The 26778-nt window shown below is 45.5% G+C and overlaps 1 protein-coding gene across 1 annotated transcript in view; it reads left to right on the top strand.

The window, feature by feature from the left end:
* The window catches only part of dlg2 (discs, large homolog 2 (Drosophila)), a 126397-nt gene that overhangs the window by 41495 nt on the left and 58124 nt on the right, over positions 1-26778 (top strand). Inside the window, exons 5-7 of the mRNA XM_056594105.1 lie at positions 16115-16198; positions 17229-17393; positions 20110-20169. Coding sequence (XP_056450080.1) covers positions 16115-16198; positions 17229-17393; positions 20110-20169 — 309 coding nt within the window. The remainder of the gene's footprint in view (positions 1-16114; positions 16199-17228; positions 17394-20109; positions 20170-26778) is intronic.

Here is a 26778-nt window from a genome sequence, read left to right as displayed (position 1 = left end):
GTGAGACTAGCGAGTGGGGAACGGAAGTTAGATTGCTCTTGGTCTCGCAGATCATTTTATTTTCTGTAATGATAATTACGACTAAATTCGAATGTATTAGTGCATGTAGTGCGACTTAAATATGGGGTTGCTACCACTACCAGTTACAATCATCTTTTGGCTGAAAATGAATGTGTGCGGTGAACCGGCGGTGAATTTAATATAAAAGTAACGCTTATTACAAGGACTTCAACCTTTCAGATTGTTTCTTGGATTGGTTATTATTCATTAGGCGTGGTTGACTTTTGAAGCCACTCACTGAATATCTGAGCATATATACTTCCCTGTTATGCCCGGTCAACAAAATAAGGAGATGAGGTCAAGTTCAATGTCGGATAATAGTCACTTGACATGCAAAGCAGTCTCTGGGCCGGGTCATGGGTTGACAGAACACCCTGGTCTATACTTTACATGCACAGTGTGTGAGGGAGCATATGGTATATTAGTGACAAAAGACAACACAATCCTGTACAGGCTTTAAGGTAAAATTCAGGAGCTATTATTTGAGTGTAATTTGATAGAAATGCCATAGCCATCCGTTGGCTATTAATGGGTGTAATGCACTGTGATAATATCTGTTTCCAGTTGACTGCCCTTGCCCTTGTATGAGCCAATTTAGATTTTAGACAGCTCCGGGCTTATGTCTGACCAGTGCATCTCTTCCCTGATTGGTTCAGGGAATCCATGTTTCCTGTCGATCACAGGTGCATGAAATGCAACAGTTCACAGTGGCGGATAATTGAAACATAAGAAGGGAGGGAGCAGAGAGGGATGATAGGTTTTTCAGGGAGTTTACTTTCAAACTCTTGCTCTTTTCTGCTCTCTGTCCTTATGACTCCCAAATCGTGGTCAGAGCAGATTTAAGCCAAGTATTGACACAAACACATCTAAAATAGACAAAGTACTTGATTGGACCCTCCAGAGTTCTCACATTCAGATGATGGACGCCAGATTTAGCACTGTATCCGGCCCGCTTGCCCTCACTGTTCATGGCACGCCGGTCCGAGCCGTCGGACATAATGGAGCATCACGTACCAGAACGATCAGCACTTCCTATACGGGGAGAAAAAACGCCCCTCTGCAGCGTTATACTAAACGTTGCACAATAAACAACAACATCAACGGCATTTATTTGGCAGGCGGGCCTGACGTCTGTCCGGGTGTTCCTCTGTGTGATCCACGCTGGTTGTCCAGTTGGCAAGTCCCCTGGCTCTGCTGATGCCATTAGGTGTACGTTTGCAGAGGATTAGTGTGTGTGTGGGGTCGGGGACCTGGGTCAAATGCAGGTTTGTTTACCAACAAAGGTAATCACAAGCAGAAGGCTCTCTCTCACTCTTGCTGTTTCTGTCGCTCTCTCTCTCTCTCTCGCGCTCTTTCTCTTTCCAAATATCTGTGTGTGTTTCTTTCTTGCTTGTTGCCTGGGCATGCAGGCATTAGGGACGGAAATTATGTGTATCAACATGTTTAAGTTTTTTACACATTATTTATTTTTTATTTTCACAATATAGCAACCTTTCACTATTATTTAGCTAGCTAGCCTTCGTGTGTTGAATTAGCAACAGTGAAGTCAATTACAGGTCGTTAACAAGCAGGTAGTGTAATGGATAGCCCGCCGCATACAACCGGTTGAGGGTCAGAAGAGGGATGTGGACAATCAGGGAACATATAGCTGACCACACACTCAACCCCCGTCCTGTTGATACGATCGGAGTGTGTGCGCTACCTTTGGTTATCCTGTATCTTCTCGGTGTTCAGAACCCCGTTGTGGTCAGCGCACCACGCTGCTTGTGGCTTGACCTCCCGGTCCTTCCTGGAGGCAGACTCATTGTTGTCGCTGACGAGGCCAACCACCAATGCACTACCTCCGTAGTGCATTGGTGTGCAGTTGTAGGTGAAGAGGGAGAAGAGGAGAGGACTCAGCACAGCCCTGTGGGACGCTTGTGTTCAGGGAAGAGAGTTGCGGAGGTATGGTTGTCTAACCTAACCAACTGTGGGGTCTGTTGGCTTGGAAATCCGTTATCCAGTTGCATGACACCTTGGCGAAGCATGTTGGGCAGAACCGCGTGGTGCGCCTGTGAAGTGGGGCGGTGTCTGCAACGGGGTAAACAAATGTGATTCATGAAAGAAGAAAATGTATTCAAGCGGATGTCAAGCTCTTAACTTTGCTTTGCTACTTGGTGAGGATGGGTGAAAAGCCCATAAAAAGCGAGTTTTGGATTTACGAAAAAAGAAAGAAAGTAAACCGAAGGGTGAACGAGTTCTGTCTGGATGAAAACTGGCAACACAACTGGAAAGATTTGGTATAGTAGTGAAACCTGCCTCCTGCTTGATTTGATTGGCTGCCTTGGCCAAGGGAAGAGCGATGAGAGTAGGCGTCTTGTTCTTTAAAGGTTGATACTGCTAAAAAAAAACCGCTACAAAAGCGCGACGTGAGTCACAAGAGAGGAGCGCACGGCAGGTGCGCCGCACAAAAAGGGAAACAATTGTTCCGCAGCTTGCGACGCGTTTCTAGCGACGCGCCTCTGTGTGATCAGCCCCCGTAGACAGGTGTTGAGGTGAGCCACTCCCACCATCCCGTCAGTAAGGCGTGCTGCAGTCGACTGCTTTGACAGCGGCCCCACAGAGTTGGTTTTAGAGCACATGGGGACTGCTGCTTGGGCCAGTGACGGGTTGAGGACGGTCGGTCCAGACCTCGGTCAGCACACGTCCAGGGGAGGAGCTCCTGGACGTGCGTTAATCCCGCTCAGCATGGCACATGCCTCGCTGGAGGAGCGTGCGGGGGACTGGGGGGTCCGCGGAGATGGGATGGCGGCCCCCTGGTCGTCCCGGTCAAAGCGGGCACAAGAGCCGTTAAGCTCATCAGGGAAGGAAGTGTCGTGGGTTGGGGGGGGGGGGGGGTGGGTGCGTGGGGTTGCGTGCGAGGTACTGGGGGGGTCCGCGGAGATGGGCTGGCGGCCCCCTGGTCGTCCCGGTCAAAGCGGGCACAAGAGCCGTTAAGCTCATCAGGGAAGGAAGCGTCGTGGGTTTGGGGGGGGGGGGGGGGGGGGGGTGCGTGGGGTTGCGTTGGGGGGTTTGTTATCCCTGAGGGACTCTGTACCGTGCCCCATGCAGCAGGGGTCGCCGCTTTTCTTGAAGCGCTCCTCGATCCTGAGCTCTTCATCCGTTGCTTCTGATTGGTGGATGCAGTTTTCCGTTGAAACACGGTTCATACTGCTGATGCTGGTGGGGATCCAAGGCCACAACAAAGGAGGCATATGAATCAATGTGCTGGTCGGAGTCCAGGTTGGCAAATGCACTCGCAGTTCGTATGTGTCTTCATGTACACTAATACATCCATCATATATATATATATATATATATATATATATATATATATATATATATATATATGTATGTGTGTCAACTAGTATGTTACCCAGTTTATGAGCCAAGAGCGATACATCATATCCAAGGCCTGGTGGCCGTGGCAACATATATGGGTGCTGTAGCCTTGCAGCAGAGTTATAGTAAGGCGTCGTTTGAGTTTGCGGCCACAGGAGACATTTGGGAGGAAAAAGTGTGAAAAAAAGCAAAGTTTCTATAGTTGATGGCTGACACACTCTCCCATAGCTACCCTCTATCACAACACACTCACCATGATAGTCCTCCTCCATGCTACTAAACCCACTCTTCTCCAAGGTATAGTCTTCAAACCATGCGATTGGTGGAAACAAAGCGTGTTGGTTCCCTCTTGAGCATCAGACCTGCAGCCTGTTTGTGATCCCATTAGGCTGCATCGCTTACCTTTTCATCACACACCCCATTGCGCTATGATTAAGGTCTCAAGGAAACAAAACATAAATCATGGGGGTGTGCTTGTGCGGGACTGTGTGTATGTTTGTATGTATGTATATATTCGTCCGTGCTTCTGCTCCGGACATATTTGCGACTGCATAATGAGAGCTTAATGGGAACAGCGGCGAGGGGGAGGTGTCGTGTGTGCAGCCTCCATCCATCAGCCACAGCATGGCTACCCACTTCCTAACACTTCCTGATTACGTAATCATGTGACACGCTGCATATGTGTCAGGCAGAGGCAGGGATGCCCATACTGCTGACGATGGGTTCCAGCAGAGTTCCAACACTTGGAGGCTTTCATGCACTTCCTGGTGCTGACATGCACAAGCCGGCTGCTGTTAATGGTGTGGTTGGTGCGATTCCAGAGCGAGAGAGAGAGTAGAAAAGACCAGGAGGCAGAATGATTTTATAACTAGGCAAACCCAAAAAGGCTCTCCTCCTGTCCCCCCCGTCCTTCCATGTTTCGCCGGCATTGAGAAGTGTTCCATTTCAAGCATCTGTGATTGACAGGCAAGATGGGTTCCCTGACGAAGGTGATGCTCATGATTGGTCAGAAAAGAGCCCGGAGCGATCTAAGTTCGAAATTGGCCAAAACTGAGGCGGAGGCAGCCACAGGGAACTCAAAGCATTACTTTTCACATATTTTATTTACCAGTAGCTGTAAGGTCATTTATGACGAATAACACTTGAATTCTAGCTCTTAAATCTTACCTTCAACTCTTAAATTTTTTTCTCAATGAGGCGCCCTTTTTTTGATCTTCTTTGTGAATAAATGTTAATGTTGTGTTGAACTGTCTGGCGCTTTATGAACGAGTCTAAACCGATGCATAACGCAGTCACGTAACTCGAATAAACACGTAGCGGGGTCTGGCTTCTTAGTGTGCCTGCTTGGACCTTGCTTCGTTTAATATGCATTGAAAACTAAGACAATCCTCATTGCTCGCAAAATGAAATGGTTCTCTTGTATATGCTTCTAACATTGTGTGTGTGTGTGTGTGTGTGTGTGTGTGTGTGTGTGTGTGTGTGTGTGTGTGTGTGTGTGTGTGTGTGTGTGTGTGTGTGTGTGTGTGTGTGTGTGTGTGTGTGTGTGTGTGTGTGTGTGTGTGTGTGAGAATGTTGGCGGGATGCTGGATGCAGTGTGTATTTTGTGATGAACACATAATTGAATGTAGTGTTGGATATTAATTAACTAATCCTCCGCAGACCTAGGTCACTCATTATGAAGCAGAGAGTAATTTACATTTTAGTTACTGCTCTGACACTTCCTCTGGCCCCACTGGCGCTGATGCTATAGCAGCACATATACACATGCTTTAGTACAGCGCCATCTAGTGGCCTTCTTTAAGTTATACACTGTGGAATGAATGCAATGCTCACAGGGTTTTGAGTATGTATTGTGTTTTTGGCTTTTTTAACGTTACCAAAGACATTTAAAAAACACGCTTTCCATTTTCAAGAAATGCATACATTTTTTTTTTTTACAATTCAAGCCTTTACATTTTTACATTTTACAATTAGGGCATTTAGCAGAGCCTTGACTCCCCACACACACACACACACACACACACACACACACACACACACACACACACACACACACACACACACACACACACACACACACACACACACACACACACACACACACACACACACACACACACAGCATTAGGCATGAACTGTGCAGGCAATGGGGGGAGATTAAGGTGACACGGTCGACTGTCCTGACTCCCCCAGGTGAAGTCGTGCTAGGTTCCCCAGGCAGGCTATTGGCCTACTGTGATTTACTCATTTTCACCTCGATTGCGTAAATCAGCACTTTGGTTGCAACTCCCATTACTAAACAGGATACCCCTGCTGGGCTCACAGATGGGGGGCTGTATGGATGCCAGGAGGAGGCAAATGCTGGATGGGGGTATTGCACAGTGGCTCTAAATTTGGGCTCCAAATTTAGGCCACAGTGAGTTCACCCCAGAGTTAGCTGCTTTTCTTGTGTAGTTCCTGGTATGAGGGCTGCTATCAGATGGGGCTAGCTGTCACATCCAGAGTCTCCCATGGGTATATGCCTACCCACATTATAAGCAAGTAGCGTTGTTTATGTTGTATGATATTTATGTTACACATAAATATCACACACGCACGCACGCAGGCGTGCTCGCGCACACACATTTAATGAACAGCCAAATGTGTGCCCTAGTATTCAGCACATAAACTGCTACTGGTTACTAGCTCACTTTTTAACGCCTAGTAACCACTGCAAGAAACACAGTGCACCATATGGGTGCTCTCAGTGTGTCTCTGACTTGAGCTTCATCTGTACCAACATGCAGGCCTACGCCAACCTATAGGCCAGCTGTTGGGGGGGAGGAGAAGAGAAGGCTATGATTTTACGTGAGATGGAGTGAGTGATGATAAACAACAACGTTTAACACGAATACACACAATGCTGCTGCTGCAGCTATGTTCTGGTCTTGTGCCCTTTTCCTTTTTTTTAATGAAAGGAACACATCAAATTCATACTTTAGTCATCTTAAGTCGATGACGTGTTGGAGCAGTTTAGTGCCGGCTGTGATGAGCTCGTGCTACTACGAGACCCAAGGGAATCAGAGTAAGGGAGGGGGTGGGGGAAGAAGGAGATGGAGAGAGGGAGAGAAGGAGAGAAATAGGGAGAGAGACACTGAAGAAGAAGAAAGGGGAAAAAAGATAAGGGGGGGGGGTTGTAGCTGTGTATAGCTGTCTGAAAGAGAGGGAGGGGAGGTAGAGATGAGGCAAAAGAAGCGTGAAAGCCTCTTTTCCCCTCTTCAGAGGCGTTTGGTTCAGTCAGTCTGCTCCCAGTCACACTGCCAGGGACCATTCCAGCAGGGATCTTTATTTCTGGTTTTTTGGTGCTTTTTGGTGGAAACATGTGTCCTATAGTGAAGAGTCCAGATTGCACCCCTGTGCTTTGCCACTGCAAAGTGGCCTGCACCGGCAACTCTCTGTCTCTCATGTTTGGATGCAAGGTAGGCTGCCTAGGGTTTACTCTGTCTCTAACTGTCTCTGTGTCTCTGTGTCTGTACATCTTCCTTTTTATGTTTCTCTGTCTGTCCATCCGTCTCTGATTTTCTCACTGTCTCTCTCTCTCTGTCTGCTTCCATGTCTCTCTCTTTGTGTCTCTCTTTGTCTCCATCTCTTTCTCTGTTTCTGACCATCTCTCCGTCTCTGTCTCTGACTTCTTCTCATGTCTCTCTCTCTTTCTCTCTCTGTCTCTGTCTCTGCCTCTCTCTCTATGTCTCTCTCTCTCTCGCTCATTCTGTATGTGAGTCTGTCTCTCTGAGGAACTGCTATTGAGGATCAACAATTCGAGGGAAGAGATAAATGTTTCCAAAGAACTGTGGGGCAATGTGACTGTGTGGTCAGTGTGGTTATGACCTGATGGTTTGCATTTGTCTGCATGTCCGGTATTCCTGATTTAATAACTTTTAGTCCCTTTCACATGGTGATGCATGCAGGAGGCTGCTTCACAGAACACCCGTTTGTTATTTCTGGTTTTGGTATTTGCCGCCTTTTTCCTGTGCTGTGCTGTGCCTCTCTCAGTTCCCTGAGATCAAACAGTGAGATCATAAAGTGATGCAAGTTGTCATGGTGAAGTAGTGTGTTGTCGATGTGATTATGACCTCTACTAGTGCCTGCTTAAGCTTGGTCATTTATTAATATATATGTATATGTTCCTATATTCTATATTATATATGATTGTTACATAATTTATTCTATAAGATATTGAGTCAGCTAATTCATTTGTTCATGTAGCTCTTGGCAGTTTATGAAAAAGCAATTTATTACGGGTCCAATCGGTTGGTCTTTCATTTACCAGTCCATTGAATTATGTTCTCTGTTTTAAAGCGCGGGAAAAATAGGCCTTTTCTCTATTCAGCACTTGTTACACTCTGTTGGCAAGGCAAATTATATACCAGTGGCCAAGCTTCACAACCTAGGTACAGTGCCCGCCTTGGCCAATGATCCATATTTTACCCTGACTCAGAAGGACAAGCAAAATGAGAAAAACGATCGGTGGAAGATGTTGAAAATTTGATTCATGAGGACTCTTAAGTACTTTGACCATACTGTCCCATTCTCTTAAAGTGCTTCTTGAATAGTGGTCAAAACTTTACCCTGGGGATGTCATTCCCTTGCTCTGCCAAGAAGGAAGCATAAAGTCATCACTTTTCACTTGAAGTGCATATTTCGCCCTTTTAACTTAAGATCTTGAAATAGGAAATGGCATCTCTTCCAAATGATTTACTACTACACCCTTCAACTATTTGTTATCACTCGCTCTCCTGTCCAAATAACTCCTTATTTCATCCACCTATGTGCTTGCTATCTTAGTTTCAAGTACTTAAATATTGTCAGAAGACAACGTGGAAGAAATTGCTTGTGTAGATTACAGTCTGTGGAGTTGGAGCAGTCCATAATCCCTTTGCAAACTCAATCACAGACATAATAATAATAATAATAATAATAATACATATAATTTAGAGGCGCCTTTCAAGACACCCAAGGTCACCTTACAGAGCATATAGTCATCATAAAAATTATGAAAAAAATAAATAAATAAACATAAAAAATAAAAAATAAATAAAACAAAATCAAGACAAAACAAAACAAACAAACAATCAAAACGGTGATCAGTTAGACGTTGTGTGCGAGTTTGAACAGGTGAACATGGGATTGGACCATCTAAGCAGCAGGGCCGACTATAGAGGTTGTGCTTTGCTCTTCACACTGTCTATTAGTGAACACAAACTCTGGTCGCCTGCAGCAGTTTACACTCCACTACAGACACAGCTGTGTACAAAGCTTTTGTTTCAATGTGCTGCCTTAATCCGTAGAATCAGATACCAACGATATCTAATGTGCACAGTTGGTGTGTGCATGCATGGGCTTTGTTCCTGAGCTCCGAGGTTTTTCTGTTGTCTGCTATGCCAATGTTCCTCTTTTCAAGTCCATTATCAATATGGCTGGCTAAGAGTTTGTCCTGCTCTCTCTGAGTTCAAACTAAATTAGATGTTTATCTTATAAAGTCGAGAGACGTGGTCTTTTTGGTCCAATTGTCAGAGTTGAAATAGCTATTAATTTAACTTAAATCCGACAAAATGCAATACCTACCAAAATGATTAGAATCCAGGTAATTATTCCAATATGAAACAAGGAACTAAATATAAGTGATCCCCCGGCTCCGATAGCTCAGCTAGTTACGACACGTCTGAAATCCTCCAGAAAGAGCCATCCATTTTCCTTTCTTCTTCAAGAACTGCACTCTACTTCTAGATACTTCTACTTCTTAACAGATAGTGACAGCTGGAATCAAGCGGGGCAACAATGGCGATTGACAAAAGAGATTTAGCTCAATGAGATCTGCTGCCGCCAATTAGCCTGCCTGACCCGAATCAAATGAGTCGATAAGGAACAGATAAAGAGCCTTCTCAAGACCCACCGCAGCCCAGGGCATGCTCTGCTGTCAGTGGTCTCTACTACCACCAACGCTGGTGGTGGCAGCACCCCTACCACTGCTACTGCTAGTAATACCACACCTACAAAACTACTAATATTGCTAATATAAGAAAAGAGCATGGGGGCCAGAGAAAATGTTTCGGTGGTTCATATCGCCTGCCTATTCAGTCTCTCTTTCAAACTCACTTCAAAGAACAAAATTGCTGTTGCATGTTTTTCCACTCTATTTTCTTTCCAACGTCACGAACTTCAACGCACTCCATAGCATCACGCAAGAAGACGAGGTGGAAATTAGTCATGATGGCATCGCTGCTGATCACAGCTGGAGCCGATAAATCCCCTCGACAACTGCAAAGGAGTCATTAGTCCTGGGAATGCCGATTGTTACCTTTCCCGCTAAAGACAAAAGCCGGATGTTAGTGGATGTTGGTGGGTGTTCTTTTTAGACTATAGCATTTTATTCCCTATTGTCCCTAAAGTAGAAAGATGTAATCTGGAGGCTGCTGGGAGATGATGAATGGCGCTGCTGATAGTGCGTTCTCAAACAACATGTCCTTGATTATGCCCATAGACAGAGATATCAACCGAAAGGCACCGTTTTAATGTCGCTTTTGTCCTTCACCACCACAAAACCGGATCAGCCCACAGAAAGGTTCAGGTGAGATTCCCAGGGAGGAACGACCTACCGAAACAAATCACACTAGACAAACCTAAGCCAAGAAACACACACACACACACACACACACACACACACACACACACACACACACACACACACACACACACACACACACACACACACACACACACACACACACACACACATACATACCAGTCACACACACACACATACATACCAGTCACACACACACACACAAACTCACACACACACATAATACCATAAGACCCCAATCCAACACCCCCCTCCAGAGGTCTGGCTCTGCATACTCGTAGACCGCTTTAATGCCTGTATCCGTGGCATGTAGTTAGATTACAGTTTAGAGAAAACCTTTGCCTCCTGCGCCTCAAGCCCTGTGTGTTGCTCGCGTCCAGATTTTGGTGTGCCTGGGTTTGGGGGTAAAACCGTACAACTTCTGAGGAGGCTAGTTCGTATGTGGCAAGCTCAGCTGAAGGTGAAGACATAAACGGAGAGAAGTGAGCGGTGCATGCGTCCTCATACGACATACGTTGGCCGATCGCAGGAAATCAAGCCACAAAATCTCTGTACGGTTTTACGGGAGAGGATCTTCCAATCAACGGACTTGAACCCTTCGCAGACTGCACTGCTTTGTATCTTAAAGCTGCCATAGGTAGGGCTTGATCCTCTTAAAGAGAGAGCCAGGTAGAGCAGAGGAGAGCAAGAGTCTCCTCCTTCCTCCCCCAACTCTAAATTGTCTGCCTTTGAGAAATTGAGTTGCGTTCAAGCACCTTTGATGAACAGGCAAGATGGATGCCCTGAAGCAATATAAGCTGTTATGGAAATTTTAAACCTGTGTCTGCAATGAAAGTGCTCCACAGTGCTCTCCGGGGGTGCTGTCCATGGTGCTGAATCACCAGAGAGTCCCACACAGATCTCCTCTCACCGTGTGGGAAGCCACCACATTTACAAAATATCAAGATGAAATGCTGAAAAGGGCATGAAGGATGCAGAGTGAGAACGTTAAGAAGTAAAGAACGGTCACTCCCACTCACAAACGCATTACGGTGTGTGTTGGTGAGCACTCCCTCGGTCTTTAAGGGCCTCACGTCGGCCATTTGCCTGCCGTCGTCACTGCTGATGGACTTGTAAAATATTTGTGTGTCTGAAGGAGAGAGGTTTGCGTCCCTTAGATCTCCTTATCAGTATAGGCTGGCGTCTCCCCGCTCCAACCATGCAAGAGCCCATTTTCACTCTTTATACCTGGAGGGCAAACACTCTCCCTTGTTCCATCTCTTAATCTCTGTCTCGCTCCCTCTTCATCTATCGCTCTATCTCCCTCTTAATCTCGACCTCTTTAACTGTCTTTATCTCGCACACTCTCTCCCCAACTTGTTTATCTTTCTTGTGTTCTCTCTTCCTCTCTCTCTCTTGATCGCACTCTCTCTCTCTCTCTCTCTCTCTCTCTCTCTCTCTCTCTCTCTCTCTCTCTCTCTCTCTCTCTATCTCTCTGTCTCTGTCTGCCTCTCTCTCTCTCTCTCTGTCTCTCTCTCTCTCTCTCTCCCTCTCTGTCTCTCTGTCTCTGTCTCTCTCTCTCTCCCTCTCTGTCTCTCTCTCTCTCTCTCTCTCTCTCTCTCTCTCTCTCTCTGTCTCTCTCTCTGTCTCTCTGTCTCTCTCTCTCTCTCTCTCTCTCTCTCTCTCTCTCTCTGTCTCTGTCTCTCTCTCTCTCTCTCTCTCTCTCTCTCTCTCTCTCTCTCTCTCTCTCTCTCTCTCTCTCTCTCTCTCTGTGTCTCTCTCCCCTGCAGCAGTCGTCACTCATGGTTAAGATCCCCGTCAGTTGTTAGCAGTCCGTGGTCGAGTGGGCTCACGTGGGCTGCGCTCTACCTCCGCAACATGGCTGCCACTGTAGCTCGGGGGGGGCGTAGTAATCCTAGTGTGTGTGTGTGTGTGTGTGCATGCCTATGTGGGTGACGGGGGAGTGGGTGGATTTTCTTTTGTAATCATCGCTCCAACATTGTTCTTCAATGTAAAGGATTTGTTTTTGACGTCATGAATGATAAAGACATGCAAAACATTACATGCAAAATCGCTATGTGAGGATGAAGATAGTTCTTTGTGTTTCCAATAGACCCCCCCTCAACTCTGGTGTAACGTGTGCCGTGTAACGTGTGCCGTGTCTCCTGAGACGATCTCAGGAGGGTTGCTAGTTACATTCTTGAATGCTGCCATTCTACATTCTAAATGTCCAAGTCCAGTCCAATTACATCACTGGTGTCATGTGGATCAAACCCAGCATCATCTGAAGTAGGTTTAGCAGCTCTCCTGCCACTCATTAGTGGACCATTGTAGTGCAGTACAGACAACATATATTAGGTTATTGCTCACTGAATGTATTCACTTTAATAGGTACGTATTTTGGTCAACTTTGAGCTCGGAAAATTGGAAAAGGTTGAATAAAATTGAAAAACGCCTTCTTCCCACTCCGATGTTTCAGAGCAGAAGCAAACAAACTCCAAAACGTATCTGAGTGGTTGCCTTTTTAGACATTTGCATAAGTGATGAAATGGGAATCCATTGGAAGCCACACAGTGGGTTCCAGTGGCCTGCTGGCATGGGTTGCGTAAGCAGCAGCATTACTGTGGGTGCTGGTACCCGGAGGCGGGCGAGCTGCTCCCTCCCTGGTTAACATAGTAGGTCACTGGGCTTCTCGGAGCCTCGGGGCCACAGCTCTGGTCCTCCCGGGGCTGCGCTACATGCTAATGCTTCCCCCTCATTATACTACAACGCATCATACCGCGGCAGCTCAGTATGCGAACGCCAACACAGGGTCGGATGGACTTAAAGGAATAAAAACAACTCTCTATTAGAGGACGTCACGGCTGTGCATGTTTGTGTAATCCTGTGTTTTACCCTGCCACAGCGTGTTTGTTATCCTCTATTGGAGCTTAATTAAAATATGTAAAAATGTGTGACGTTATTAAATTACTTAAGATTGACCTTGAGTGTATCTTAAGTGATTTTAAAATGTTCCGAATTATAATTTGTTCGTCTCAAATTGTTTAACGATTACCTTTCCTGCCATTCAAGTCATTGGGTTCGGAATATATTTCTAGGTTTTATGAAAATTCTGATTGCCGTGCCGTAGTCGGATAAAGTAGTCTCTAAGTTGCTAGTATTTTTTGCCCGGAGGGTTAATCTTAGTAGGGAGTTAGAACATACTCATGGCAATTTTTCCTCCACTTGCCCAGAATTTGTTGTCAAAATGCCTTACCTGCCGGGGCTCTTCATCAACCTTATGGCTTTGAAACCTGTTTGATGTCATAATCGTTTACATCTCAGAGACGCCTGTTACGGAGCCTTCCCATGCTGCTGACGTATTCGGTCACACTTTAATGGCTTTCAGTGATTGAAACAGTCTGTTCACTCTATCCCACTTGTCAGGAGAAGTGAGCCTCCTTTATTGTGGTCCCGTGTGCATCGGGAGCCATTCAGAGCCCTCCAGCCCTTCTGCTAGACCCCCTATGTTGTTTGCAGAGCAGGCTGATTAAGAGTACTTTGGTATCGGTTTGTGTCTCCGCGGCGACCATGATTCTGTGTTGTTACATATTCATTTTTTTAAAGTAGCAACTTTTACTCCATATCAGGAAGGAAATTATGTTTAGTAAAATAAATGGTAACCTCACTAACAACAACTACACATAAAATAACTACAAATGCAAAGGAAGTGTGCCACTAAGCTGTTTGTTCTAATAAACACAAAAAGGCATCCAAGTAAAGACCACTCAATTTGTGCTTGGTTAAATATAGAAAGCTTAAAGCTGTTTACAACCACAATGGCGGGATTTTTACTGGCCACAGTCGAGTGAGAGGAGTCCATCTGGCTTTCTACACCTTCGGCATTCTCCTCGCCAGAGCTTTTCCTCCGCTGTTTGTGGTGAGGGTCATGGTCTAAATAAATGCCTGAATGAATATGTGTTGGTTTGTATGGAGTAGCTGCATCACTGAACTGCTGCTTACCTACGGCATAATGCACAAAAATAGAAGGCAACACAAAATTGAGGCGACACAGGTGCGTGGGTGAAAAAGTTTCGCTTTTGTGTGTGTGTCTGTGTGTGCACCTGTCCAGACAAAAAACGTCCTTCTCTGTGTCTCTCGCGCTCTCTGTTTCCCTCTGCATCTCTCTCTCTCTCTGTTTTTTCTGTCTAAAGGTTTTATTGGCATGAAAAACATACATTCACATTGCCAAAGCACATAAAAGTAAAAAATCCTCTCTCGCTCTCTCGCTCTCTCGCTCTCTCTCTCTCTCGCTCTCTCGCTCTCTCTCTCTCTCGCTCTCTTGCTCTCTGTGTGTGTGTATCCCTCTCTCTCCCTCTCGTGATAGCATGCAGGGCAGCACAACAAGAGACTAACCTAAAGGCTCTTCCTGCGCTCATGATAACATGGCTCCCTACTGAAATGCATCTTGATGATAGAGCCAGATATTTAGAATTGCTGTTATTTTTGCTGTTGTAATCCACCAAGGAATGGCATCCATCGCTCTTGCTGCACAGTTCCTTTACCCTATCTATAGTGTAACATCAAAGATTCATGCATGAGATGGACAACTAGGGCAGAAGATGAAGGGGGGAGAAAGGCCAGTGGACTATTTTTAGTAGCGACGGTACCTAGTAGACGTGTGATTGGATGAGAGTTCAGCATCCTTCCTGAAGTTGGCCCTTTACAGTATCGCTGAAGGCAACCCCCTCCTCCTCATCATCATCAGTAGATCACCATAATCACTGCAGTGTTGCAATGGGACCACGTCTCCAGCACTCAGCCAACTGTGCTGCTCACGTGGAGATCAACACACACACACACACACACACACACACACACACACACACACACACACACACACACACACACACACACACACACACACACACACACACACACACACACACACACACACACACCTATTCATACACAACCACAGACACAAACACACACACACACACCTAGTCACACACAACCACAGGCACACACAAACATAGTCACACACACACACACACACACACACACACACACACACACACACACACACACACTGGAAGGACAGTCATTCTTCAGTGTTTATTGTTGTGTTGCTCTATCAACATAGGACGGACCCAAGATCATGGTTTTCTGTTTCTGTCAGTGTAAAGAGTAAAGGTGCAGGCTGTTTACCAGCCTCTATCCAGACCACGCCTGCAGTCCAGGTCGTTCCAAAGTGAGGTGTTATTTACACACTCAACCTGCTGATCCGTTCAGTTCAGGTGCCTTAAGCCAAGCTTATCTTTTCGCTTGATGTGTCTTTTCTACAGCGGAAGCCTCAAGTTTTGTCTTTCTTTGTTCAGATCTCCCAACACCACTGATGACAAAATGTGTACAAAGTGTATTAGAAATGCGTTACATCAACTGCAAATCCATAAGTTGACTGTGCATGCTCGGGGGATTGTTTCAGATTCAACATGATGAGAACAAGACTCCTCCTAAAGCCCTCCACATTTGACATGTTCCAGAATGAACAATATACCAGACTTCACCAGTTAGCAGTGTCTCAGATCAACACCAATAGACCTGTGTGTCTTTTCAGTCGGTTTCATTCACTATGTCTGTCCCTGTGTGATTGGCTTTACCTGTATTGGAATTTGCTTGTGACTTGGCTGAGCGTGTCTGAGACCACGTGCGTGTGCACGTACGATCACGAAACAAACTGCTTGTCTCCTGTAATGAGCCCCTGAATGCACCTCATGTGTATGTGCCAGTTGACCTGTAATTCGTGGAACGCTACTCTAATTTATCTCTCTTCATCAGTTATTGCATTATTACTCGTTTTATTACTATTATTACTATCGTCTTATTGGTCACACTGCATTTACTCTGTTACACTCTGAATACATCATAACTTTGTGGACCCTAAAGTGAATGCTGTGATGTCATGATGGTGACCCTCTTTGTCCCAAAAGAGGGTCACCATCTTGCCCCACAAAGGGGCAAGATGGTAACTGCCCTGTGCGACGTGCCTCTGTGAGGCAACACTCTTTCGCCCCCCGGTGGTTATATTTGGTACTGCTTCTCTTTCTCCAGAACAGGCCACAGGCGGTGCAGGGCTCCCCACCGAATGGACAGCCCCCGCCCTGCATGAACCCTGCCCTGATGAGTGCTCCCTGGGTGAGAGGGGTGGGAGGGTTCCTCCACGTCCTTGACGTGTTTTGTTGTGGTCGACGGTGCTGCATGGTCTATCCGTCCTCTTGTCTCCTTGACCTCACCTGACCGTCGCCTGCTGTATGTTGTCCTGGTTCACATGCTGGGAGCTATGGGAATTTTTGTCTAAGCATGAGGTTAACAAAAGCATCCACACTGTATCCACGTTCTCAATGGTTCTAAACACACATGATGTGTGAGCGTGTGAGTGTACGGCCTTGTTGAACTGCGTTTAGCTTGCTTTGTCGCTGCTGCTCTCTGCCTTGCTTTGCTTCTTTATAAACGTGTCTTTTTGTTTTACCGGATCAAGAAAGGCCATCGATCGCACCGCCACCATCCCTTGTTTGACACCCTTGTAGAACACTTCATTGCGAGTCACACACCGGGGTTTGCATGTTCAGCAGTGCCCCTTTGATGATTATTTGAGCTTTTCTGTGTACGTTATTCAAACATGTTTCTTATTTGCATGTCTGACGCCGCATGTGTCTGTTCCCATGAGTCCAATAAGATCCATGCACACACACCCACAGGGAAACAATACGAACAGCAAAACATCTGCAGGTTACCTCAGAGTCTCTCCCATTTCAGATGTTTATTCATTGCACGTCCCACTCACAGCGCCCAAGATGAATTGTAATGTCGAACATTGAAGTCTTTAACATTGAATTGAAAAATGTAACCATGAATTGGAGAAGTTTACCTTGAACATTTGATTGTAACATTGAACATTGAATTGGAATATTTTACATTTAATTGTTCCATTTAGCTTTGAATTGACCCATTTAGCATTGAAATGTAACCTTTAATATTGAATTATCACATTGAACCATTAATTAGAACATTAAATGTCACATTTTACTCTGAATTGTAACATTTTAGATAAAAGTGTTACATTTAAAATTGAATTCTAGCATTGAACATTGAATTGCTTCATTTCAATTGAATTGTTCCATTGATCTTGAACGTATGGGTTCTAATGGACCCCTCCCCCTATCAGTACCACTACCAGGACGAAGACTCGCCGGCCCTGGACCAGGGGGGGTTCCCGCGGCTCACAGGCGAGGCCCGCGCCCCTGAGCTGGTGCACGTGTCGGAGAAGAACCTGTCGGAGATCGAGAACGTGCACGGCTACGTGTCCCACTCACACATCTCACCACTCAAGGTCAGCAACCTCCTCCCACACACACATATGCATGCACACACACACACGTACACACGCACACGCATGCACGCACAGGCATATATATACAAACACATACACGCAAACACTCACGCAATACGCATGCAAACACACGCGTATACACGCACGCACACACAGGCATATATGAACACACACACACACACACACACACACACACACGCGCACGCGCGCGCATATACAAACACACACACCTTCTTTGTAATTTCCCCAGAGGGATCTTCTGTTTGAGTTTTGTTTTCTACTCACATTCCCTTCAACCCGTCACTGTCTCTCCTCATCTCCGAGCCATGAATGACTGCCTACCTGGCATCCTATCAGTCTGCCTCCCCTCTCTCACTCTCGATCTGCCCTTCCTCTCTCTCACTACCTCAGACTTTCTCTCTTTCGCTCTGTACCTCACTCTTTCTCTCTCTTTGTCAATCTGGCAGGTCTTTAACCTGCATAAACAGCCAGGTATATGTATGCATGTATGTAGATATCTATATATATTTGCATAACTAGTGGCTTTATAGCAGTAGCAGATGTCTTCTATGTCAATATTCTACTAGTGACGATGGCTGTGAACAGTAGGGGCAAGCCATGGTGTAGAGCTTCATGGATATAGCAGAAATAGACAGGGAGTTTAAGGTGCACTTCAAAATGCAATCAACTGAATGGTTAGAGCGAGAAAGGCCCACCTGGCAATCTATCGGTGATTCTGCTCTGTTTATTGTACGTATTAAATTGGGCCCTGTCTGTTTTCCGGTTATTCCTTTTTCATCTTGACCAGCTCTTATCTTGAACTGCATGGTTGAATCCGTGCCGCTTTGATATTGTGTAGAGAGGAAATTACTAAAGCACTCACTTCCTCTCGAGCACACGCTCTCTTGCTCTCTTGCTCTCTCGATCTCCACCTCTTGCTATCACTGTCTCTCTCTCTCTCTCTCTTGTTCTAACTGTTTAGCTTTCTCGCCTTCTCTTTCTCTGTCTGTCTGTCTGTCTGTCTGTCTGTCTGTCTGTCTGTCTGTCTGTCTGTCTGTCTGTCTGTCTGTCTGTCTGTCTGTCTGTCTCCCTAACCCTTCTTTTCTGTTCTTTGTATATTTCTAACTAATGTGTTTCCCAAATGAGGGTCAAATACTGTTCAGCGTGTCTCTTGAGTCCAGCTATTTAGTTTAAAATAGACAGTTTCCATGTAAGTAAGCATATAATTGAGCTGAAAGTGGTTTACATTTAGATTCATGCCAGTAGAGGGCAGTGTTGGAAATGAAGAGAGGGATGCTTCTGGTTTCAGTATACGAGAAGTTTCTACATAGCTAGCCAACCATGTTTCCAGTTGTACCTGAAATTCCCCCATATTGAATTAGGAATAAGTTGGTTATGGTTGTTCCGCAACATGTCTGTAGAACCCTTGCTGGAACGATCTGCCAATGGCGTGCAAATCAGGCGGCAGCATTTTCATGTTTCATGTTATTGTTGTTCAGGTTCTGAGGTTCTATCAGGTTAACACAACCGATTGGGTCGCCTGTACACTGCCCCAGAGCCGTACACAGGCGTTTCTTACGTCTGAGCTGAACCCTGATCTTTGAAAGCATTTGATCCAGCTTTTCTGGACAGCCAAGGGTCAAGAGTTTGAGTCAAGAGTTGAAGTGTGGTAGGCCGAGAGCAGGAAAGCTTTGGATTGTAGCTGGTACCTGGCAACGAGCCTACGGGATTGCATCAAAGCATCCACTCCGGCATGAGCAGAAAGGACCAAGAAAAGGTCCAAATGGACCTTTTCAAATTGTTGTCGATTGAAAACATTTATTTCAAAGTGAAAGTTACTCTCATGAATGTGGAATTTGTCCCTCCCGAATACGCAGCCCTGCTGGGATTAAGATTAGATTGTCGGAGAGATGAGGGATGGAGATTAGCTGCCTCTCGGTCGGTAACGTTCAGACTCGAATGCCACAAACACACACCTGGGGAGGCTGACCGTCACGCCTCCTAATGGGGACAGTTCTATCATCGATCCGCCGATACACCCCAGACACATTTTTAATCAGAGTGTTGAAGGCTTGGAACATTGGACGTGAGAAGTGCTTTGAATAACCCCCTCTGGCCTGTTCTATTATTTACACTCCTGGCGTGCACTCGTGTGCTAATGAGTATACGTGTGCACAGTGCGAGGCATTGCCCTATCACTCTAATGAGTCTGGGTCCTATAGTAGCTTTTCCAGCCACCGGAGGGCGCTGTTTGTAAAAACATGAGTCTGAATTCAACGCCCTTTGGTCCCTTTTGGATCTGCATGGAGAGGGGACCCACAGTGCATCCCGTTTGGATTCAGAGTAATTACAGAGGACCGTACACGCCTCATGATGAACAGACAAGATGAAGGCCTGGCTGGTTCTGTCTGGCCCGCCGCTTATAACCCTGATGGACGTCCCCTCTGAACTCCTTTTCCTCTTGAACTTTGATATCTCTCTTTTCTTTGAGAATATTCCCTCCGGGATATTCTCATTTCAAATCATCCATGACATAAAATATGAAAGAATGAGTGAGCATTCATGAAAACTGCTTTTTTCCTTTCTTTCCCTGCCTTGTGTTTGCCTTGTCTGCCTCCCCCACCTCCCCCCCCTCTCTGCTGTTGTTCCCTTTCCCCCCCCACCCCCTACCCCAGTTTGCTGGCTAGTGATCCTGTCTTTCATTCTCTGCCTACAGCCTGCACTGGTTACCCGTTTTGATCTTGCATACCCGGGTGTGACCACGGCAAACTACATGGCAAGTTTAGTTTCCTTTTTCTCTCTCTCTGTCTGTCTCTCTGTCTGTATGTCTGTCTCTCTCGCTCTCGCTCTCTCCCTCTCTCTCACTTTTTCTCCCTTGCATTTAGGGATATGTATGCACCCTTTAATTTTTTTTGGTTGTTATTATTTCCTTCTTTTTTTTGGCATTGTTCGATCTCAAATTATTCTGCGCTTCTGGAAATGGCTATCTAACAGAACACAAATGACAAAGGATGAATGGCTTCTCCTCAACCCCACCTGAGTGATGCATGACGTTGATTGTAACGCTGCGGACTCGTTTACACATGACTTCTTACCCCAAAGCACCTTCATCCATTTCTAAATGCTTAGTTAGGATGTGTTTGAGTAGCTTCCGCTCTTATTGTTTTCAAACCCACCCATATCCCTTGCGTGTTTGGGTCCCCAGTGCTCAATGGCTTCCTTATACCTATACAGGTATGTGTTTATATAGGTTTCGCTTTAAATAATCACCGGCTCAAGGTTAATGATTGGGAATTTTGGCTCTTTGCTCTCTTTTTCAATTGATTTATTATTTCATAACGCGCAATTTCATGTGGTCTACCTTTCAGTGTTTTCGCTAAGCTCACCTACCCCATATTCGCGTCTTTCCTTGTGCGATCAGGATCGAGATTGCTTTATTTGGCCCGAGGGAAATTTGTCTTGGACATAAAGGCTGCCTCATCAAAAAAGACATGCATTTATAGTGCAGTAACAGACTTAAAGTGCATCGCACAAACATGTGCGAACATAAGTGCATTCAAGTACATGCATCACTGACCCATCCCTTCACACCCTCATTATATCCTGGGTCCAGGAGATTCACAGATAGAGGGATCAACGGGTTGTCATACTTATTTATAAGGTATATTTTCTTGCATTTGAGTGGCACCCTGTAGCATCTACCTGATGGGAGCTGTCCGTATGCTGAATAAAGGACATGGGAGGGGTCAGCGGTCTTGGGAGAGATGCTCCCTCACCCCCATCACTTTCATTGCTGTGTGGACCAGTCTCTTTATTTGTAATTTTAACTCAAGATATTCCATAAGGTTATATACTCTCTATCACAGCATGATAAAATAATATTAATACCCTCTGTCTGACCCCAAACACCCCGAGTCTTCCCAAGAAATCGAGTCGCTGTTGGATCCTAGTGCATGCCGAATTCACATGGATATACCCACACTGTGACAATATATATGCACATCCAAGTATTTGTAAGAAAGAACCTGGGTCATTCAAGCGTTATGGAACAGTAAGGGAGAATGATGCCCCAGATGTCCTGAATGAAAAAAGATTTCTTCTGATTTCTTCGTGTTTAAAATGAGATGGGCGCCACACTATTTGTACTTTTTAACCGCCAAACTATAGCCAGAGTGTCCGAGGAAGACCCAAGAAGGCGGTGCCATCAGAAAACGTAAAAAAAATGTAGGTGCTGGGATGTCTGCTCGTGCACTCATTTGTATATAATGCAAAGAGAATGGGAGAACTCAAACATCCTTGAAGAACACTTGGTGACTTTAAACTCAGAAAATGTCCTGTTCACTCGGACCTGCTGGGTCCTGTTGGTCCAAAAGGTGTGACCACCTGATGATTAATGGATTAACAGGCAACTGTCTGAGTCTACTAAGAAGGATGTGTTGCTGCAGGGTATTAAAAGCAGAGCTAAAGTCTTAAAACAGCAGTCTGGCTTAGGCCTTTGGGTTTTCAAGGTGACACAATAAGGTGTTTTATGGTGCTGCATCGTCAGTGCCACGACTGTCTTTAAAGGTAAACTAGCTGTTCATCTATGTTTGACCTCACTCCCACACAATTAACTTGTCCAGGAACTTATGACAATAGAGGGCAGAGCAACTGGTCTGTACTCATTGTTCTCTTGAGGAACAGGTTTTGGGATTGAACTGTATGAGAATCCACAGATCTTTTGAAGGACAGAGACCAAAGTTCCTCTGCACATATCTTCATAAGGAAAGCTGAGACACCATCAGGGCCTGTTCCCTTAGGGATGTTTGCCTGTTTTCTATCATTGGAACACACTCATCAAATGTTATTTTGTTAATGGCACCATCATATTCTGAAGAGAAATCATGTAAATCTAAGCTAATGTGCAAGTCGTTCAAATTCTTTGCCTTGGTAATGTCATTTGTTGTGTGCAGTTTCCTGGTGGGAGACACATTTGTAATGGATTTCTTTGTGGCCTACAGTTCCTTTATATTATTGCACAGATCAATCCATCATCTTTCCAAATTGATTCCTTGATTCCTTGTTGAGTTTCTGGTTCAGCTCCCCCTGTGCTGATCTGAGTTGGTCCTTATTCCTGAAAGCAAGCCTCTTGCGTTTGATACAATCCTTAACGTCCTCAGTAATGCATGACTTGTTGTTGGGATGAAGTTTAATTTTCTTTAGGAGGGTCACAGCAGCCACACGTTAATACAATCTGTGATGACTTCTGATGACTCATGGAAGACGTCCCGGTCTATGCTCGACTAACACCCCTTCAGAGTTTCAATAGTGTCGGCGGCCCAGACTTTAACCGTTTTCACGAGAGGTAGGACTGAGCGGGTGGATGGGAATGAGCTGTACTGTGTCTCTGGCTGAGGTGAAGCAAGCAAGGACAAGTGGCCATGGATTACAGTGATGACGATGAGAAGGAGGAAGACGATGATTGTATTCCTTCGATTGACGTGGTCAGTACGCAGCTGTGTTCTGAAGGACTGCCTCCTCAAGCACCTGGCTCCATCGCTGGGTACACTCCGCACAATATAAGCCATGATATATCAATGTATATGTGTGTGTGTGTAGATAGATGGATAGATAAATGGATATATAGATAGATATAGCTGTAGAGTGCAAAGTAAAGACTTGTTGGCGCAGAATAGACAAAACAGTAAGCTAAGCTGGAACATTGTGCAGGTTTGCGCCATGATAGATGGGGCATTCTTTAAAGGGTGGAGGTATTGACTTGATTCATAGCCGTCCTTCAGACAAAGTCGAGCGAGTGTGCATGTGCAGACAGCTGGGGGGAGTAAACACGCTGCCGGGATATCAGGTAGCCATAGCTGACTGATCAGGATGTCATTTGCCCTGGAAGTGGCTGCTTAGTTTTACTTAACGTATCCAGCTGCGCTTGATGACAAAAAACTGTCCTCTAAACAGCGTCTCAAGGTGGTGCCCGTATTCATCTTCAAGACCTCCGAAGCAAGGCCGCTCCGGGCATTGCATTCCTCATTGTTATTCATGTGTACGTCCCGTACACATGCTGGAATATGTTATTTAGAGTAAGGCATGCTATCCTCTCTTGTGGTGAGTGGTTAATGGTGTATATAGTGTATGGACCTGTTGTTCACATTGATACACATACTAGTGAATCATCATAAACACAAGGGCAAGGTCACCACACACACGTGTGTGTGTGTGTGTTGTGTCAGGAGGGTTCCTATAGACTGAACAACAAGTGACACTCAATTAATGGTGCAACTAAAGGACCTTTCGTTGTACAATTGCATCAAACGGGTCGAAAAGCCCCTGGTGGTGTAGGGACCTTATGGAAGAGGAGGAGTGGTGGGGGGGGGACCCCTGAGTCTTGAGTCTTCTTGTCAATCATACAGGTGAGTGATGAATAGCTGCTTAATGTAAGCCGCAGAATGTGTGGACTGGGGGGGGAAGGGTGGGGGTGGGGGTGGGGAGGGGGGGAACGGGGCTTAAGCCCAGACAGGAAATGGGCCCCCCCGATTCCAGTCCCAGGTGAATCCTCCTCTCCCCCGTCCCTCTCTCATGATCCACTCGACGTCGAGACCACTCCACACCGCACACGTCGTCAGACCCAGACACCCTCCGCCCGACCTCCTCCTTCCCTCGCATCCCTTCCCCTCATAAAACGCGTAAGAGTGATTTAATTTAATGAAACAGTGGAGGCTGAGAGATAGCCGGCCGTTTCGGGCCTCGCTCAGCACTTAAAAGACACCCCGCACTTTTTAATTGGCTCAACCTCGGATGCTGTAATTGCATCTCTTCATGTTGTCATGCATACCATGGCAGCCGTGCAGTGAAAATGGGTTTGGGTTAATGGTGGTCTAAGGACATGAGCCCCCCCCCACGCCCATCTCCCCACTGCGTGAGCCTGCATGCAGAAACCATCACACCACCATAATCACACAAGGCCTTCTCCGTGAGTTAATGGTGCAAGGTCTTGTCAGAAGACTGTGCGTGACGTTGGGAACCAGTCTATCTGTGTTTAAGTCTAGTCTATCTGGTGTTCTAAATACACAGGGTAAGTTGGAGGCACACATGCTATTGCCGTGAACAAAGCGTCCATACATGCATTTTACTGTACAAACAAAAATATGCCTATTATCTGGGTAATAATAATTCATAGTTACGCAATTAAAGTTGCAATACGAAACACTTCTTTTACGACCTGGCTCAAGTGGCCATAGCACAGACTGGATTGTACACCTGATTAAATGATGAAATAAGCTCTTCATTACGAGTAAGAACAAGAGCATAACAAAGCACTGTAATCAGTGGTGGGTGTAGTGTACGGATGAGTGGGTCTGGTTCTGTGGGGAGGTTGCAGAGTGTAAACCAAACATTAGGCTAAAACCCAACAGGCACAAACAAACCAGAGAACAAGAGCCTCTCATCCCCGCCCACTGGCTCCCTGTACAGATCGGCAAACAGAGAGAGGGGCGGCCCACACTTAAACTAGCTTCTAGCTTCAAATGACCTCGACATGTCGGTAGTCCGTGCGGATCGGTAATTATTATTATCAGTAATGTTAGCAATAAAATCACATCCAATAACTGCTATAGTCTAGCTATAAAAACTGTGGGTCGACCCATGCCCCCTGTCTTTTACATGGCCGTGTTGCCATGTCGCACCTCCTTGTCTAAAGTAGCCCACAACAGACTGAGGCACTTGAGACGCTAACTTATCTTACCCTAGGCAGCTTTCTTACTTGTATGCTAAAGCCTACAGTTGTACAGACTGAATAACAAAATGCAATTCATGAGTCGGTCAAGGAACCTCATCAATTAACACTAGGCCACCTCTAGGTTGTTTTAGACGATGACATCCTTTTGGAAGTACATACTGCAACGTACTGGCCAGTATGCAGATTCAGCCTCCCCTACCTCGTCGAAAGGTAGGGATGGGGGGAGTTGTGTTATCCGGCTGGTTGAAATGTCCTACACAATGCACCTTTAATATAATGTAATCTCTTTGTAAAATCCCCTTAGAAGACCAAGCTAACGAGTCGCTCTACCAAGTCATCCAATACTTTGTGACATCTCTCCAGCACTTTTCAGTAGTATCTTACTACTCCATCTACAGTTCATGTCAGACTGAATCACATAAACTGATTCACCCTGGATTTCATATTGTCTCCTTTAGATAAAGGGGAAACTTCCCAGACAGGGGGCAGGGTTGGCCCGGGGCGAAACAAATTGATGGTTGGGCAGGGTCCTTGAAAGCGATTCTTAGTAGAACTGAACGGTGCTAAAATATGACGATACCATTACTCTGTTCTCACTCCCGCCTCTTCTTCTGCCGCTGTCAAGTAGCCATTCAAATCAAATTCAGGCGCTGAATGGGATAGCGGAAGAAGAGGTAAAAAGGAAGACAGAATGTAAAGAGAAAGGGCGAGAGGAGGTGTTTTTATTGTGTTGTTGCTTGATGGTGAAATATTTCTTGTTGACATTGAGACATTGTGTCTCTAGGCCATGGTGATGTGGAATGAACGAGGGAAGCTAGATTGGAGACCATCATTTTAGGGCAGCCTGGTAATTCAGTTGTTTATTCTGCTCCAAGGCCTAGAATATTATTGTTTTTAGAAAAATAGAAAACTATAGCTTCTGTGTTTTAGACCTCAGACTGAAATCGCAGCTCCCCAGGAAGAATCATTGTTATTATTGTTACGACTGTATTTCCTTATAATTTAGCAGTTATAATGCAGCATTGCCTGTGCAGTACATTGGTTATATATTTGATTGATTGATTGATTGATGATTGATTCTTTTAATGGCCACACAGCCAGGCTGGTGGAATTTGTTGTCAGCTTGGTACAGGTTCCAACTTAAAAAACATATAACACAGATATACATACAGAAATACACACTACACAATACATAAGGGCCATGCTTAATCCTTAACGTTCCGAGTTCAGAAAGTTTATTGCAGTTGGGATGAAACTGTTTTTTGCGAAAGGAGGAGGCGTGTTCTGGCGCAAACGTTCCCTGGTGCTATTTTGCAGTTTCAGAAAACAATTCCGCCACAAACCAGGAAATAAAGTCAGTGGCGTGTTGTTCAGATGCTTTTTTAAGGGCACATGCTTAATGTTGATTGTGCACCTCGCGCATACACTTTGCTTCCCTCATCTACCTATCCACACATTCTTGGTAAATTATTTGGGATACAACAGCTGATACAGCGGTAATAAGTTGTACTTTTAAATCAATGCATCTGCAAACACCGTAAAGCAAACACATATTTTCCTAACACAGACATCGTGTACAAGCCCATAACTTTTAGGATTGATGAGTATTTGATCGTGAGAAAACATTGTTTTACCGCGACTGAGTGTTAAAAATGA

Source organism: Gadus chalcogrammus, chromosome 7, assembly GCF_026213295.1.
Source record: "Gadus chalcogrammus isolate NIFS_2021 chromosome 7, NIFS_Gcha_1.0, whole genome shotgun sequence".
Classification (NCBI taxonomy): domain Eukaryota; kingdom Metazoa; phylum Chordata; class Actinopteri; order Gadiformes; family Gadidae; genus Gadus; species Gadus chalcogrammus.
Note: the sequence above shows the minus strand (reverse complement) of the source record. Positions and strands in the feature narration are given on the sequence as shown.